Source organism: Pan paniscus, chromosome 11 (genome assembly GCF_029289425.2).
Source record: "Pan paniscus chromosome 11, NHGRI_mPanPan1-v2.0_pri, whole genome shotgun sequence".
In the NCBI taxonomy this organism is placed as follows: domain Eukaryota; kingdom Metazoa; phylum Chordata; class Mammalia; order Primates; family Hominidae; genus Pan; species Pan paniscus.
The window spans coordinates 87,154,822-87,170,280 of record NC_073260.2 but is presented as its reverse complement, the minus strand read 5'-3'; the positions used below and the strand labels follow the sequence as shown (position 1 = coordinate 87,170,280).

General features: G+C 53.2%; 1 protein-coding gene and 1 pseudogene across 1 annotated transcript; both read left to right on the top strand.

Annotated features, from left to right (window-relative positions):
- The first annotated feature begins 593 nt into the window (after nt 1-593).
- Nucleotides 594-14,927, top strand: GRHPR (glyoxylate and hydroxypyruvate reductase). The gene is made up of 9 exons (XM_003805124.6): nt 594-768; nt 2,788-2,918; nt 3,866-3,938; nt 4,481-4,597; nt 6,432-6,520; nt 7,680-7,784; nt 8,459-8,594; nt 9,956-10,086; nt 14,597-14,927. Exons 1-9 carry the CDS (start codon nt 686-688, stop codon nt 14,716-14,718), a joined length of 987 nt encoding a protein of 328 aa, XP_003805172.1. The 5' UTR covers nt 594-685; the 3' UTR covers nt 14,719-14,927.
- On the top strand, nt 10,113-14,590 carry LOC100987369 (mitochondrial intermembrane space import and assembly protein 40-like; annotated as a pseudogene).
- Nucleotides 14,928-15,459: the final 532 nt, after the last annotated feature.

Sequence of the window (15,459 nt, the reverse complement as noted above, 5' to 3'; positions counted from 1 at the left end):
CAAAATTGAACGGCTTAGAGCAACAGCAGTCAGTGCATTATCATCTCTTATGGTTCCGGGGTTGACTGGGCTCAGCCAGTGATTCTCCTAAAGGCTCTTTCTTGCGGTTTTAGCTGTAGTCAGGTGGGAGTTGGCCTGGAGTCACCCAAAGGCTTCCTCACTCATACCTCTGGTCATTGACGGTGGCTGTCAGCTGGGCCCCTGGCTGTGCTGTTGGCCTGAACACCTACACATGACCTCTCTGTGTGTCCTGGACTTCCTCACAGCCTGGAACCTGGGTTTCTACCCTGGGCCAACCCAAGAGACAGAAAAAGTGGGGGCTTTCAGTCTCTTAAGGCCTGAGCCTGTGGAAACAGGACCCTGAGCGTGTAGAGAAAGCAGGGCTCCCATGAGGCCTTGGACGGGATACTGCCCCCTCTCCCCCGGGGCCCTGATTCCCCAGTGGCACGAGGCGCACCCCCACACACACACACACAAGGACACTGTGTAGGGTCACTGTCACTCCCCGAGCACGCACAGTCACCGCCCAGCCGCAACCCCGCGCTCCCTCTCGCGAAGCCACACCCCCTGCGCACGCCGCGCGCGACGTCTCTCCCGCCCACTCCAGCCTGGCCCCGCCCCGGCCCAGCTACATTCCCGGGCCAGCTTCTGTACTGCCAGGTCCGGGTCGGCGGCTGCACTGCGGATGAGACCGGTGCGACTCATGAAGGTGTTCGTCACCCGCAGGATACCCGCCGAGGGTAGGGTCGCGCTCGCCCGGGCGGCAGAGTAAGAGCCTCGCGCGCCGTGGAGGAGGGAGCAGGGCGGTCCCAGGGACCGGAGAGCCGGGCGGGGCGTTTGGGCCTTGTGGCCGGCTGGGGCAGGCTTGGAGTTTTGGGGAGGCTCGGAGAAAGTTCTCTGGGGCCCAGTTCTCCTCTTAAGACGACGCTGGGACCTGCAGTTCCGGCTTTGGAGAGGGGAGATTGCCCCTGAGGCAAGGTCCTGGCTAATTCTCCACGCTCCCACAGGACATGTGGGGTCAGGGACATGGCGGTCACTGACCAGGCCCCTTGGACGTTTGGCAGGGGGCTTTGATGACTCTTCTTCTTTATATTTACTTATCTTTTTTTTTTTTTTTTTTTTTTTGAGACAGTCTCACTCTGCTGCACAGGCTGGAGTGCAGTGGCTCGATTGATCGTGGCTTACTGCAGCCTCGACTTCTTGGGCCCAATCAGTTCTCCCACCTGAGCCTCCCGAGTAGCTGGGACTACAGGCGCAAACAATCACCACCGGCTAATTTTCTGATTTTTTTTTTTGTAGAGATGGGGGTCTCACTCTGTTGCTCAGGCTGGTCTCAAATTCCTGGGCTCAAGCAATCCTCTTGCCTCAGCCTCCCAAAGTGTTGGGATTACAGGTGTTAGTCACCATGACTGGCCTGAGGACCCTTTAATTTTTAAGACAGGGTCTCACTCTCATCCAGGCTGGAGTGCAGTGGCACCATTATACCTCACTGCAGCCTCAACCTCCTGGACTCAAGAGATACTTCCACCTCAGCCTCCCAAGTAGCTGGGACTACTACAGGCATGCACCACCATGCCTGGCTAATTTTTTATTTTTTTCAGAGACGAGGGTCTCACTGTGTTGCCCAGGCTGGTCTTGAACTCCTGTACGAAGGGATCCTCCCACCTCAGCCTCCCAAAGTGCTGGGATTACAGGCATGAACCACTGCACCTGGCCCACCCTTGCTAAATGGAACCCTTTTTGTGGGCCAACCTTGCCAGGTGCTTCATATACATAAACTTTTAATCCTGGTAGCACTGTGAAGTCAGTATTATAATTCCCATTGCACAGATTAAAAACTGGAGGCTGGACTTAGGGTTAAGTTTCTTCCCAAAGCCACGCAGCTCCCAGGTGGAGGAGCTGGGGCTTGTACTCAGAAGTGTCTGACTGCTGTCTGATCACTGCATTTGATCAGGTTTGTGTTTCCAGTGTTAGATAGGAAGAGGATGCAATCCAGCCTCAGCAGCCAGTTCTAGGGGCATATGAGATTTTCAAATTTTGTTCACTGCAACAAAACCTTTGCCAAGGACCCACTTTGTACTGAGCAGGAGAAGGTGGAAGGCAGCAACCGCGCCCATGGTAACAGTAGCTCACGCTGTACCCTGCTCATGGGGAGGTGGATGAAAGGTGGTCAGTGCCCTGGGCTCAGTCAGGAGGTGCAAGTAGCTATCCTGTGTCCTGCCACATAGAGGCTCCACACGTGCTGACTGTACTGAATTCCACGGCAAGGGCCAGGAGGCACCGTGCATCACTGGGACAAATATCTGGTTGCTGTGAGCTGCCGTGGAAGCGTTGGGTGGCCTTGACCTTATCTTTCCTGGCCCAGTCCAACTATGAGAGTTTTCTATTTCATGGACTCCATGGACAGGAAGAGATGCAACAGGCCATTGAATCCAGGCCCCCCACCTGAGGCACACCCTGCCCCCCACGGGCCTTCCCTGCAGTTGGCCGCCTGCTTGGCCGCCCAGCCCCTGTGAATGTGGGAAAGCTCTTCCCTGTGCTGACCTGAGAGCTGTCCCCATGCCTTCCCCCTTGCAGCTTAGGCTCTGCTGGGGGGCCCCTCAGCCCTTCACCTGTCACCTGCTGTCTCGGGACAGTTCTGAGACCACCCCTGCCTGACCCTGCCTCCCCTCAGCCAGCCCCGGGCAGCCTGAGGCCAGGGCCATCAGAGGCCAGGATTCCCAGCTGGGAGGGGCGGGGACAGGTGTGCGGCTCCTGCTTCTCCTGAGGGCCTCCCTTTCCCCGCAGCTGTGAGGTGGAGCAGTGGGACTCGGATGAGCCCATCCCCGCCCAGGAGCTAGAGCGAGGTGTGGCGGGGGCCCATGGCCTGCTCTGCCTCCTCTCCGACCACGTGGACAAGAGGATCCTGGATGCTGCAGGTGCACACTGGGTGGGCAGGGGACTTGAGGGTGGCTTGGCCCTGTGGGCCCCTCAGCCTGTGCTGCTGGCTCCTGGGCTGCTCTGCAGTGCTGTCTGGGTTCTGAGGGCGTTTCCTGCGATACCAGGCCCGAGCGGGCAGATAGCTTGCTCTGGCACAGGCACTGCCCCTCCCTCCTGCTGTGAACCCCTTGGCGGGGGACCCTGGGAGGGCAAAGACCGCGGTGTGGAGACTGTGGGTGTGGGGAAGTGCATCCAAGGCCCTGGGTTCTCCAGCCCTGCCACAACCTTGCTTTGTGACCTCCAGCAAGACCCTGCCCCTTCTGGGCGTGTGCGTAGTATGAGGGAGGACCTAGCTCAGTGCCAAGCCCCAGCAGGATGTCTTTCCGCAACCGCAGCCACGGGTCTCAGCCCATGGAAGGATAAACCTCCCCCTGTGAGGCTGTTGTGACAGTTTTGAGAAAAGGTTCAGACTCAGAGGCTGCCAGATGGGAAGGGACCCTTGTGAGTCAGTGCTGAGCCGCCCCATGCCCTGGCCTTGGCCTGGAAGCTTTCTGGTGTCCTGCTTGCAGGAGAGGGTAGAGAGGGTCACGTCCCAGCCACCTTCTTGGCACTCTCAGAGGTGTCCATGGGGGAGGCCCCAGCATGGCTGAAGAAGACCGGAGGCCTCGCTGGGTGGACAGTCCAGTGGGTAAGAGCGGGGCCTTGGTGGCAGAGGCCCTGAGGTGAACCCAGCTCTGCCTGTGAGTGAGCCAGGCCACTTAACCTCCCTGAACTGCAGTGTCTGAGGCTGTCAAAGGGGATTATTCAGAGTTTTAACTGAAGAACAGAGATGTCAGCCTCTTATTCTAAGAAAACAATAATAAGTGGTGTCCCCATGATAGTCCCCAGTGCTGTGGCTTTGAGTTCCTCGAGGAAAGATACTAACAGTGCACTTTCTGCACAACAGGGGCCAATCTCAAAGTCATCAGCACCATGTCTGTGGGCGTCGACCACTTGGCTTTGGATGAAATCAAGAAGCGGTAACTGCAGCTTGGGATCTGGAGGGGGCCTAGAGAGAGGGGTGGCTATGAGAGAAAGAAGAGCTGTTGATTTGTTTTTACTGCATATCCCTCGGCCATTCAGGGAGAATGTGAGGTGGCTGATGATAGAATCTGTCCACATGTGACAGGTCAGTTACAATAAACCCCAGCAGTCAGAAACAGTGGGTAACTTCTGTGTAGGTGGCACCCTTTCACATTCATTATCTTTTTTGATCCCCACAACAATACCTTGAAGTAGCAAAGGCAGGTATTATTCTTTCTGTTTCAGATGAGGAAATTCAGAAAGGTTAAGTTACTTGTTCAGTCCCTGAACCCTGATCTTCCATCTTCATATCCTTCCAAAGTGGGAGATAATCTAAATAGGAATGAGGACTGCCCGTTTTTGAGTGCTCATTTATAGTTCTGAGCTTCCTGGCAGGCAGATCAAAGAGGGAGCAAAGTAACTCCATGGAAATGTCCCAGCAGTAGACATTGGTAAATGTGGTTGAGGCTGATGTTACCACCAGATGTTTGATTCGTAGTGGGATCCGAGTTGGCTACACCCCAGATGTCCTGACAGATACCACCGCCGAACTCGCAGTCTCCCTGCTACTTACCACCTGCCGCCGGTTGCCGGAGGCCATCGAGGAAGTGAAGAAGTAAGTGAACGCAGACCAGGTGCGGTGGCTCACGGCTGTAATCCCAGCACTTTGGGAGGCCAAAGTGAGCGGATCATGAGGTTAGGAGTTCGAGACCAGTCTGGCCAACATAGTGAAACCCCGTCTCTAGTAAAAATACAAAAAAAATTAGCCGGGTGTGGTGGTGGGTCCCTGTAATCCCAGCTACTTGGGAGGCTGAGGCAGGAGAATCATGTGAACCCAGGAGACAGAGGTTGCAGTGAGCTGAGATCACACCATTGCACTCCAGCCAGGTGATGGTGTGAGACTCCGTCTCAAAAAAAAAAAAGAAAAAGAAGTGAATGCCTGGCAGGAACGTTGGCTCTGCTCAGCACTGGATCCTGATCACTGTGCCAGTCCAGCCCACGCATAGTCCCTGACCCCAGGTGTGCCCCATTGAGTGAGGACTCAGCTAAAATAAAGCACAAAGCAGAGCTGCAATAAGGGCAGAAAGGGAAGTGGTGAGAGAAGAGGATGAGGGAGGACAAACAAGTTCTGCTGGTGGGTGAGGGCTGGCAGGGAGAGTGTGGATCAGGGAGGGCTTCACAGAATAAGTAGCAGGTGGGCGTCCGCTTGAGTCCTGAAAGCTGCAGGTCCACCATCCCTTAGATCCCAAAATCTAAAAAGCTCGGACAGCTGAAAGTTCTTTCATACTAACAGGAGACTATTTAAGGCTTTTATTTCTCCCATTTAATGTGACTTTCCTAAGTTTTGCTGCAGATGTAACACTTTTAAAACAGGCTGCTGCCCAGACACTGCAGAGGGTGATGTGTGGAATCTACCACGTGCGCCATGCTGCCTTTCTAAAGGCCAAACAGTTTTAAAATCTAGCCTGAAGGTTTCAGATCAGGGATTTCGGCCTGTATATCAAGAGTTAAGAGTTGGCCGGGCACGGTGGCTCACACCTGTAATCCCAGCACTTTGGGAGGCCGAGGCGGGCAGATTGTTTGAGCCTCAGGAGTTGGAGAACAGCTTGGGCAACGTGGCAAAAGTCTGTCTCTACAAAAAATACAAAAATTAGGCAGGCGTGGTGTTACACGCCTGTAGTCCCAACTACTCGGGAGGCTGAGGTGGGAGGATTGCTTGAACCCAGGAGGCAGAGGCTGCAGTGAACCGAGATCATGTCACTGTACTCCAATCTGGGCGACAGAGCAAGACCCTGTCTCAAAAAAAAAAAAAAAAAAAAAAAAGTTGGGGGAAGCATTCCATGTGCAGATGGAAGGACTGGCCTGAGTCAAGGTGGGAGGCGTGCAAACGCAGGCTCTCACAGTGCGTGGCCAGCAGCGTGGGCCCCAGCACGGGGCATGGAGCAGAGTAGACAGTGCTGAGTCCTGCTCACTGTCCTGTCTGGGGAGTCATCACATCTACTGGAGGTGGCTCAGGGCAGGCTCCGTCTCTTGCCCAGGGCAGCAGGGTGGGCCCTGTGGCTGTACTCTTTGTTGCTGCCCTAAAGTGCCAAGAGAACTTGTTTTGGAATCATAAATCCTGAGTTTGCAGCCTGTTGCTCTCAACTCTTCCCTGGTTGTGTGACCTCAGGCAAGTCACCCTTTCTGGTTTGTTTTCCCATCTGCAAAACAGGATGAGAGCCAGTAAGGCCCCTTCCTGCCCTCAAGTTCTATGTCTCTGGTGGCTTTAAAGGTGGAGTCGTTTCTGCTGCTCATCTGCAGTGCCGAGTGGCAGTGCCTCATCCCACTCTCAGTCCCTGACCTGGAGGGTGGGTTTATACCTTGGACCACAGTCAGAGGTGCCGGGTTCTCAGCGGCCCCCATCTTGGTCCAAGGCTGGGCCTCTCACCTGCCCCTCTCTCTCCCCTCAGTGGTGGCTGGACCTCGTGGAAGCCCCTCTGGCTGTGTGGCTATGGACTCACGCAGAGCACTGTCGGCATCATCGGGCTGGGGCGCATAGGTGAGGCTCCCACCGGCCCGCTTGCCCGCCCCGGCTCTCACAGCGTGGTTTGCATCCCTGGCACCACGTGTCTGAAGGCTGAGAAGACCCGCATGCTGTCAGGGCACTTTGCTTACAGTAGAGGTATTTCTAGTGAGGGATACCGCTTTGTAAAACACAGGCAAATACATAAATAAACCAAAGCAGGATTCCTTAAGAACTCACCAGGTGATAAAAGCAAGTTGCCTAAGGGTCAGGGGGCTTCATGATTCCGGCTCCATAAAGAACAGATGAAGACTACAAATGTGTCGGGGCCGTTAGGAGTGGTTACCGTGAGAGAGCCCATTCCCCCGACACCTACTGCGGCTTGCGTTCTGGAAGGTATGTGACTCACAAAGCCCTAACTCGGGCCAGAGGGCTCAGTGGGCAGAGTTGATCTGCAGTTCTGCAGCTGAGGCAGAGACACTTTTCTTCCAGTGGCCCTTATTTGGAGAAGCCTGGCAGAAGGGCTTGGGCCTAGCCAAGCAGCTATCTATTGGTGGTTCTCTGTCATCCTGCCTGGTGCAGGAGTGCGGGTGAGGGTGGAGAGTGTGGAGAACCTGTCTAGCCAACGAACAGCCCTGCCTCTCACTAGAGAGTTGCTTGGAGGAACCCAACAGCTTTGGGGCACGTTCTGAGCCTGAAAATCCAACTGTACAAATCTGTCTCAGCAGCAGCTTACATGAAAATTGTAAGTTTGGGGTGAGCTGGCAGTTTGGCAGTGCCACCAAAAAGTCAAATGGGGTCTGAGACTGCATTCACAGAAGCAGAGGGTCCAGGACAAAGGAGGGGACTGCTTGACCAGGTGTCTCCTTTGTGAAAACCTCTCCAGTTCTCAGAGGTTAGGAAAAACCTGAGTGGCTTTCCAGATGGCTTGGACCATGTGAGGACAGCATCAGCCAGTCACAGCCTCAGGGGAGCTGAGGTGCTGTCTCCAGATCCCTGGGGCAGTGTGGGCTGGCTGGGGGCTAGTTACAGTGGGGCAGCCAGCCCCCCACCCGCTTTGGAGGAGACAGGAGCAGGCAACTCGGGCTGTGCTGATGAAAAGGGTCTGCCCTGAGGGCCGCTGTTCCGGAAATGCTGGGTGGTGTCCCTACCCTTTGTGGGACTGGGAACGAGACATGGACTCTCCTTGCTCTAGGCCAGGCCATTGCTCGGCGTCTGAAACCATTCGGTGTCCAGAGATTTCTGTACACAGGGCGCCAGCCCAGGCCTGAGGAAGCAGCGGAATTCCAGGCAGAGTTTGGTAAGTGAAGCCTTGATTTCCACAGGAGCCTATCTGTGCCCAGTTGAGAGGCTGTATTTTCTCTCAATGGTGGCATTTTCAGGCAGAGGGCAGGAGCTCCAGGCATGTCCAGGGGCTGCTGTCTGGTAGATGTTTAATCTACCTGCCCCTGGACACCGGCCCACTCAGGGGGCACAGGGACTTACCCAGGTCCTCTCCGAGCCAGCAGAGCAGTCCAGGGCTCCCGTCTTTCAGAGTCCTTTGTTACCATTCCCCATTGTGGGCGGAGCAGCGGGGATGGTGGTGGGTGTGAGGAAGGGCTGGGCACTTTCACTGTCTTTTCCTTCATAAACTGGCAAGCACTACCCTAGCCTTTGTGTGCGCCCCTTAGTCCAGGCGGATCCAGCACCTGGCGGGTCCACAGCCTGGTGAGCAGATGGCAGGCTGGATCTCAAGCATTCCCCACGCCCCTGGGCATTTTGGGCCCTGAAGGTAGTTAAAGCCAGAGTGGTCCAGATCCCACTGTGTGTGATTTGACTTTGTGCACTCATGAGAGTTGTCCAGGTAGAGACTCGGCCTTCAGGAAGCATCTTGGGAGTTTCTGTTAGGGAGTCGGGAGCAAGGGGCTGGTCTCCCGCCATCTGGTTGTCCCTAGCCTGGGACTCAGTGCCTGATGGAGTCCTGCCCTCCCTCAGTGTCTACCCCTGAGCTGGCTGCCCAATCTGATTTCATCGTCGTGGCCTGCTCCTTAACACCTGCAACCGAGGGACTCTGCAACAAGGACTTCTTCCAGAAGATGAAGGAAACAGCTGTGTTCATCAACATCAGCAGGTATCCTAGGGCCACCTTACCCAGCAAGCCTGGAGAGGAGCCATCCCCACTGCTGCCATCTGGAGATTTTCTTCCCCGTGGGTTGTTGGTGAGACCCCAGGCTGAGCTTGCTGGTTTCCATAAACCAAACAACCAACTCAGAAATTCGTGGGAATACACGAGACCTCCGTACAGGGAAGAAGAGCCATCAGAGTGGGCCTGGCCTGTCTGCTTCTCAGCAGTGGCCCCCACCTGGCGGGGCCTGGCACACAGCAGCGTGGCTTCAGGGAGTGTTCCCAGGGAGCCTCTGCAGGCCCATTATCCTCCACCACAAAGGGCTGGACTTCAGGATCTGAAGGGCCCTCTGGAGGCCGCCTCCCACACTGCTGAGCCTGGCTTTGTCTGGCTGTGGTTCAGTGATACTTTGAACCTTATGCTCCTGGGTGGACAGACCCTAAAACTCACGTGGTCGTAGCTCCTCACACTGTCCCTAGGGGTGCCTTCAGGCCACTGGGCATGTATGGAGGTCAGACCTTCCTTCTCTGCCACTCCAAGCCCTTCCTAGCTGGTGCCCCTTGAGCCTGTTTACATCAGTTTAGGGGAAGGGGGATTGGGTGAGGTCATCCTGAGGACTCGTCCACCCCAAAGGTACCTGTAATTACCAACATTTAGCTACAAAATAGGTGACCTGGGAATGGAAGAGTGAAACATGCAGGACCACAGGGCTCGCACTGCTGGCTGGCAGCAGTCACAGCTGCCGTGTACTGGGTGCCTGCGTGTACCCAGGACAGCCCAGGACCCTGTATTACTCATTAGTGCACAAGTATTACTTAGTGCACAATATACAGTCTCTAGAAGATGACTTCTTGCCTTCAGTCGCCGCTCCCTTTGATGGCTGTAGTTAGGGGTGTGCTCGTTCCTCTGCCCTGGTTTAGACAGGTACCTGATAGCACACTGTGGTGCTTCTCAGTGGGGGTCTGGGGGTCAACCAGATCAGAAACACTTGGATGGGGCCTAACACAGATGCCCTTCTGGGCCCTGTTCATGCAGTAGAGCATGTAAGAAAGCTTTAATCCTCCCAACATGCCTGGGAGTTAGGTTGTATTCTCCTTATCTCACAGAGTAGATAATTTGAGACACAGATAATTCGAGGCACAGAGAATTTGAGACACTTGCCCAAGGTCACACAGCTAGAAGGAGGCAGGGCTGGAGTTCTCTGAGTATATAAGACTTACAGACATACTGTAAGTATACCTAAGACTTACTGCTTTAAAAGTCAGTGCCAAGTGAGTGGAAAAATTCATTCTGTAGGTTGTTCTGCCTCAAAGGTGGCCTGGGCGGAGGGATCTTCGGGGTACCCATGTCACCACTGTCATTCCCAGGGGCGACGTCGTAAACCAGGACGACCTGTACCAGGCCTTGGCCAGTGGTAAGATTGCAGCTGCTGGACTGGATGTGACGAGCCCAGAACCACTGCCTACAAACCACCCTCTCCTGACCCTGAAGAACTGTGGTAAGAACTGCACTTTCTGATGTAAACTCCCTGCTGCCCTGCAGGACCAGTGTTTTTGAGGGGGTCCCAAGGGGCCGGGTGTGGAGCTAGTGTGAGCAGGTGTTGAACCCAAAGGGACACACCAGGGACCGTAAATGTTTATGTTGTCAGTGACATGGGTGTATGACAGGAGCAGTCCTCTTGCGCATGCTCTGCTGGGTCTCTGTACCTAAAGGAACAGAATGTAGGTGTGAGTGGATTTGTTTAAAAAAAAAGAGTGGGCCAGGCGTGGTGGCTCATGCCTGTAATCCCAGCACTTCGGGAGGCTGAGGTGGGTGGATTCAGGGGTTCGAGACCAACCTGGCCAATATGGTGAAACCCCATCTCTACTAAAAATACAAAAATTAGCCGGGTATGGTGGTGCATGCCTATAGTCCCAGCTGTTTGGGAGGCTGAGGCAGAAGAATCGCTTGAACCCAGGAGGCACAGGTTGCAGTAGGCCGAGATTGTGCCACTGCACTCCAGCCTGGGTGGCAGAGTGAGACTCCATCTCCAAAACAACAACAACAACGTGGGCTGACTACATGTCTCCATGTGTTACACCACAGTGACTCGTGTGTAAAACCTGTTACTATAAATTGCTATTACCAGTTTAGCTGTGAAAAATTAAAAGTGTAATGACAATGCCAATATAACTCGTGCCAGTTTTTCAAGCTGTTGTTTCACAACAAAGCCCCCTTCTCTCTTCTGCTTTGTGGGGCTGGGGCCAGGCCTCTGCACACCCCATTTCTGCTGTGCCAGCTGCACTGGCAGGCCTTGTCAGTGTGGGTGTGGAAGGGCCTGCTCCCTCCTGCCCTCCCTTCCTGTCTTTGGGGGAGTGGCAGCAGCACTTCTTCATCTAGCAGCACCAGTTCCTTCCCATAGTGGCTGGGGAATCCAGTTTGCAGTCTTTCCAACACTTGGTGAACCAGCCCCATTGAGCCCTGCTCAGAGACAAGAGCAACAGCCAGTCAGTGCCCATGCCACAGAAGTCTGAGTTGCAGCACCAGAAGTGCCTCTGGCAGTTGCTACCTCTGTGCTACCACAGTGCAGTGGTTCTCACTTTTTTTTTTTTTTTTTTTTGAGACAGAGTCTCGCTCTGTCGCCCAGGCTGGAGTGCAGTGGTGCAATCTGAACTCACTGCAACCCCTGCCTCCTGGGTTCAAGCGATTCTCCTGCCTCAGCTTCCCGAGTAGCTGGGATTACAGGCATGCACCACCAGGCCCAGCCAATTTTTGTATTTTTAGTAGAGATGGGGTTTGTCCATGTTGGCCAGGCTGGTCTCGAATTCCTGACCTCAGATGGTCCACCTGCCTCGGCCTCCCAAAGTGCTGGGATTACAGGCATGAGTGTCCGGCCAATTCTCATACTTTTGCATTCGTCAGAATCACCTGGAGGAGTGACTGATCAAACACAGGTTGCTAGCCCCATCCCGAGAGTTTCTATTTCAGCAGGTCTGGGGTGGGGTCTGACAGAGTGTGCTCCTCACGGCTCCCACATGCCACTGATGCTGCTGGTCCTGGGACCACACTTTGTGGTTTGGGTTTTTGTTACCTGCTCAGTGAGTTAACAACTTGATGCGTAGTTAATGATTCTTTATATTAAGATCTGTTCAGGTAGCTGGTGGAGTTTATGCCTCCAGACTAAGAGTGATCAGGGCCTTAGGTTGTTGGGGCCAGTCTCTGCCCTTAATTTGGATTCTGGAATGGAAACCTAAACAAAAGGTCTTCAGCTGCCTTCCCCAGTGAATGCTCCCATTATTGCAGCCCTTGGAAACTCTCCCGTCCCTCCCCCCACCCCAGCCTGCAAGGAGCACTGGGTGTGATGTCAGGGCTGTCGCCCACAGCCAGGAAAACTGCCCTCCCACCCCCACCCCAGGTCCTGGAATTCAGCTCACAGCCCGGGGACTGCTTCAAAAGGCAGGTCTTGGTCTGAGGAGAGGGCAGTCAGGGCATGAAGCTGCAGTCGCCACCGCTGCTTCTGCAAAATCTAAGCACTGGGCTGCAGCCATGTCCTACTGCCAGCAGGAAGGGAAGGATGCAATCATTTGTGATGTAAAAAGACCATGCAGCTCCAAGCAACACAGCTGATGACCCCAGTGATCCCTATGGGTGGGGAGCACGGATTGAGGCTGCCAAATGGAGACATTAACTGGAACTGCCTGTGCCTTGGGGGAAGGGCCAGCGGCCCCTGTGGGGAACAATTCAAGCTGGACTTTTCCTGCTTCCACTATAGTATGGAGAATGTCAAGGGGTCAGACTGTGTAGACCAGTTGGGGCCATGCAGGAATGCATGCAGAGATACCCAGATCTTTGTCCCCAAGAAGGTGAGGCAGAGGTAGAGGAAAAGCCCGCAGAACATGTAGAAGTAGCAGCTCCCACTGAGGCCACTGCAACCAAAGAGGAGGAGGGGTCAAGTTAATGAAGGCCATAGGACTCCAGTCCTTCCACCCCTTCAGAGTGACACGGACCTTTTGCAAAATGCCATTTAGTCACCCTCCAACAAAGTGTCTTTCCCTCTGTTGTCCTGTAAACTGTAATGTACGAAATAACATATTTTGATGATCGGGGTCTTGGCCTCTTGACATATACGCTGAAAAAAATGGGGGTTGTTTTATATGTGTCCTGTGTAAACCTGTCGGCAAATATAGCCACCACTTTTGAATTCTCCTAGATGGCCCTGAATTTTGCCACTTTGAAATAATGTGCTACTCAATCTCAGCAACCAAAAACCATTATCCAGGAATGTTTCTTGTGAGTGAGCGGATTTATTCTGATTCATTGTATGTCTGAAACATTGGGGTGGGGCTGATTAGGGTGGCTCACGCCTATAATCCCAGCACTTTAGGAGGCCAAGGCGGGAGGATCACCTAAGACCAAGAGTTCGAATCTAGCCTGGGCAACATAGTGAAACCCCATCCCTATAAAAAATAAAAAATTAGCCATGTGTAATGGTATGTACCTCTAGTCCTAGCTGCTCAGGAGGCTGAAGTGGGAGGATCACTTGAGCCTAGGAGGTTGAGGCTGTAGTAAGCTGACTGTGCCATGGCACTCCAGCCTGGGCAACAAAGCAAGACCCTGTCTCAAAAACTCTTCTCTACTAGAAGAGGCCAAATAGTCAGATGCAAATTTCTCCAAACCTATCCTGACCTTGAGTATGTAAAGGGGTACTATACTTCATTCCTGACATATTTTGGTTTCCATGTTGGCATTCAGCTCTGGGTTTTCTATTTGGATGGTGAAAATTTGGACCCTGCCATTCACAGTCCCTTCCTAAGTGTAGGGAAAGGCTGGTTTTTGCTGTTCATTGTTATTCTGAAAGCTCTGGTTTGGGGTCCATGTTCATGCTGGCTCTCAGTTTGATCAGATGCAATGTTCTTGAGAGGAGGGAACCTAATTGTTACCAGAGAGGAGAAGAAACTCTGTGAATTAAGTACTGAATTATGGCTGGGCGCAGTGGCTCACACCTGTAATCGCAGCCCTTTGGGAGGCTAAGACAGGAGAATCACGAGGCCAGGAGTTCAAGACCAGCCTGGGCAACAAAGACCCTATTACAATAATGATAAAATTTAAAGAAGAAAATGTACTCAATTAAAAGGAAACATGATTTCTACCTGGAAAAAACCCAGAAGCAGTTTTATGGGGTTTATTTGGTAAAGATGATGTCTCACTATGTGGTCCAGGCTGGCCTCGAACTCTTGGGCTCAAGCGAACCTTGCATCTCGGCATCTGGAGTAGGTGGGACTACAGGAATATGCCACTGCACCCAGCTGACGGTTCTTTGGGGGCAAGTAAGTTCACTTGCTCTGGGGTGGGATCAGAGATAACTGTGCTGTTCAGCATTTCATTTTGGAGTTATTTCTGTAGATCAGAAACCTTGTGGTCATGTGGCATCATTTTCAAGGGCACATGGTACAGGTGGCCAGTGCTAAACTCCTATGCGTTCACCATTTTTTTGTTTGAGACAGAGTCTCCCTGTCATCCAGGCTAGAGTGCAATGGTGCAATCTCAGCTTATTGCAACCTCTGCCTCCCAGGCCCAAACAATCCTCCTGCCGCAACCTCCCAAGTAGCGGGGACTATAGGTGTGGGCCACTACGCCTGGCTAAATTTTTGTATTTTTTGTAGAGACGGGGTTTTGCCATGTTGCCCAGGCTGGTCTCAAACTCCTCAGCTCAAGTTATCTGCCTGCCTTGGCCTCCCAAAGTGCTGGGATTACAGGCATGAGCCACTGCGCCCAGCCCTAGAATACAAATCTTTCATCACATTGTGACTGGGTTTTAGTAGCCTGGAGGCCCTTCACCCTGTTAGTCTGAACCTCAGCTCTGGGGGAGTGTCAAGCTTAGTGAAAGTGGGAGAGAAGGCAAAGCATGGAACCATGAGGTAGTCTCTCTTTATTCTTCTTACCGGCAAACCCAAGCCATGAAAACAGCCCAGCTGAAGGCTGCTGAACCACCCTTCTTATCTCCCTCTCTCTCTCTCTCTCCTTTCCAGTGATCCTGCCCCACATTGGCAGTGCCACCCACAGAACCCGCAACACCATGTCCTTGTTGGCAGCTAACAACTTGCTGGCTGGCCTGAGAGGGGAGCCGATGCCTAGTGAACTCAAGCTGTAGCCAAACAGTAGAGATGGAGGGCCGGGAAGCAAACCGTGCCCTGGTATTGTCAGACACACCCAGGCTTGATTTGGATCCACAGGCAGAGCCAAGGGAAGGTGTGATTCTCTTGAGGAAAGAGTGATTCTGATATATGTACTTGTCACATTGGTGTTGGACACATTTGCGCCAAAAGTATGGTAATTCTATTATTAAATAATTCTCTGAGAGACCGTCTTGGCCTGTAAATGGGGAAGCTAACAAGTGGATATGGCTGGGCGTGGTGACGCACCCCTATAGTCCCAGCAACTCAGGAGGCTGAGCGGGAAGGATCCTTTGAGGCCAGTTCAAGGCTGCAGTGTGCTATGACCACTCTTTTTAAATCGCCACTACACTTAACCTGGGCAATGTAGCAAGATACCGTTTCCTGCAGTGTGCTATGATCACTCTTTAAATCACCACTACACTTAACCTGGGCAATGTAGCAAGACACTGTTTCAAAAAAAACTTTAAAAATACAAAGAGCATGTTTCAAAGTCACAGCATCCAATGGTCTGCCTGGCTCTGCTTCCCACCCCAGCCCTCAGCCCTGGGCATTTTCCTTATTGGAACGTGTCCAAACCACCTTACCCCTCATCTTCTCTGCCCAGATTCCTTCACTTGTCCCTCACCAAGGACGGGACAAACAGAACCCAGTTGTGACCATGGCACTTGAATCTTGATACCTAGACCATCAGGAAAATTAAGGAGCACTTCCAGAAA

What these genes read in the sequence shown, in the direction of transcription:
- GRHPR (XM_003805124.6), top strand. Translation starts at nt 686, where the DNA reads ATGAGACCGGTGCGACTCATGAAGGTGTTCGTCACCCGCAGGATACCC. An exon ending in CATCGGGCTGGGGCGCATAG is followed by an intron (nt 6,521 to 7,679) that starts GTGAGGCTCCCA and finishes TCCTTGCTCTAG; the next exon opens with GCCAGGCCATTGCTCGGCGT. An exon ending in GGAATTCCAGGCAGAGTTTG is followed by an intron (nt 7,785 to 8,458) that starts GTAAGTGAAGCC and finishes GCCCTCCCTCAG; the next exon opens with TGTCTACCCCTGAGCTGGCT.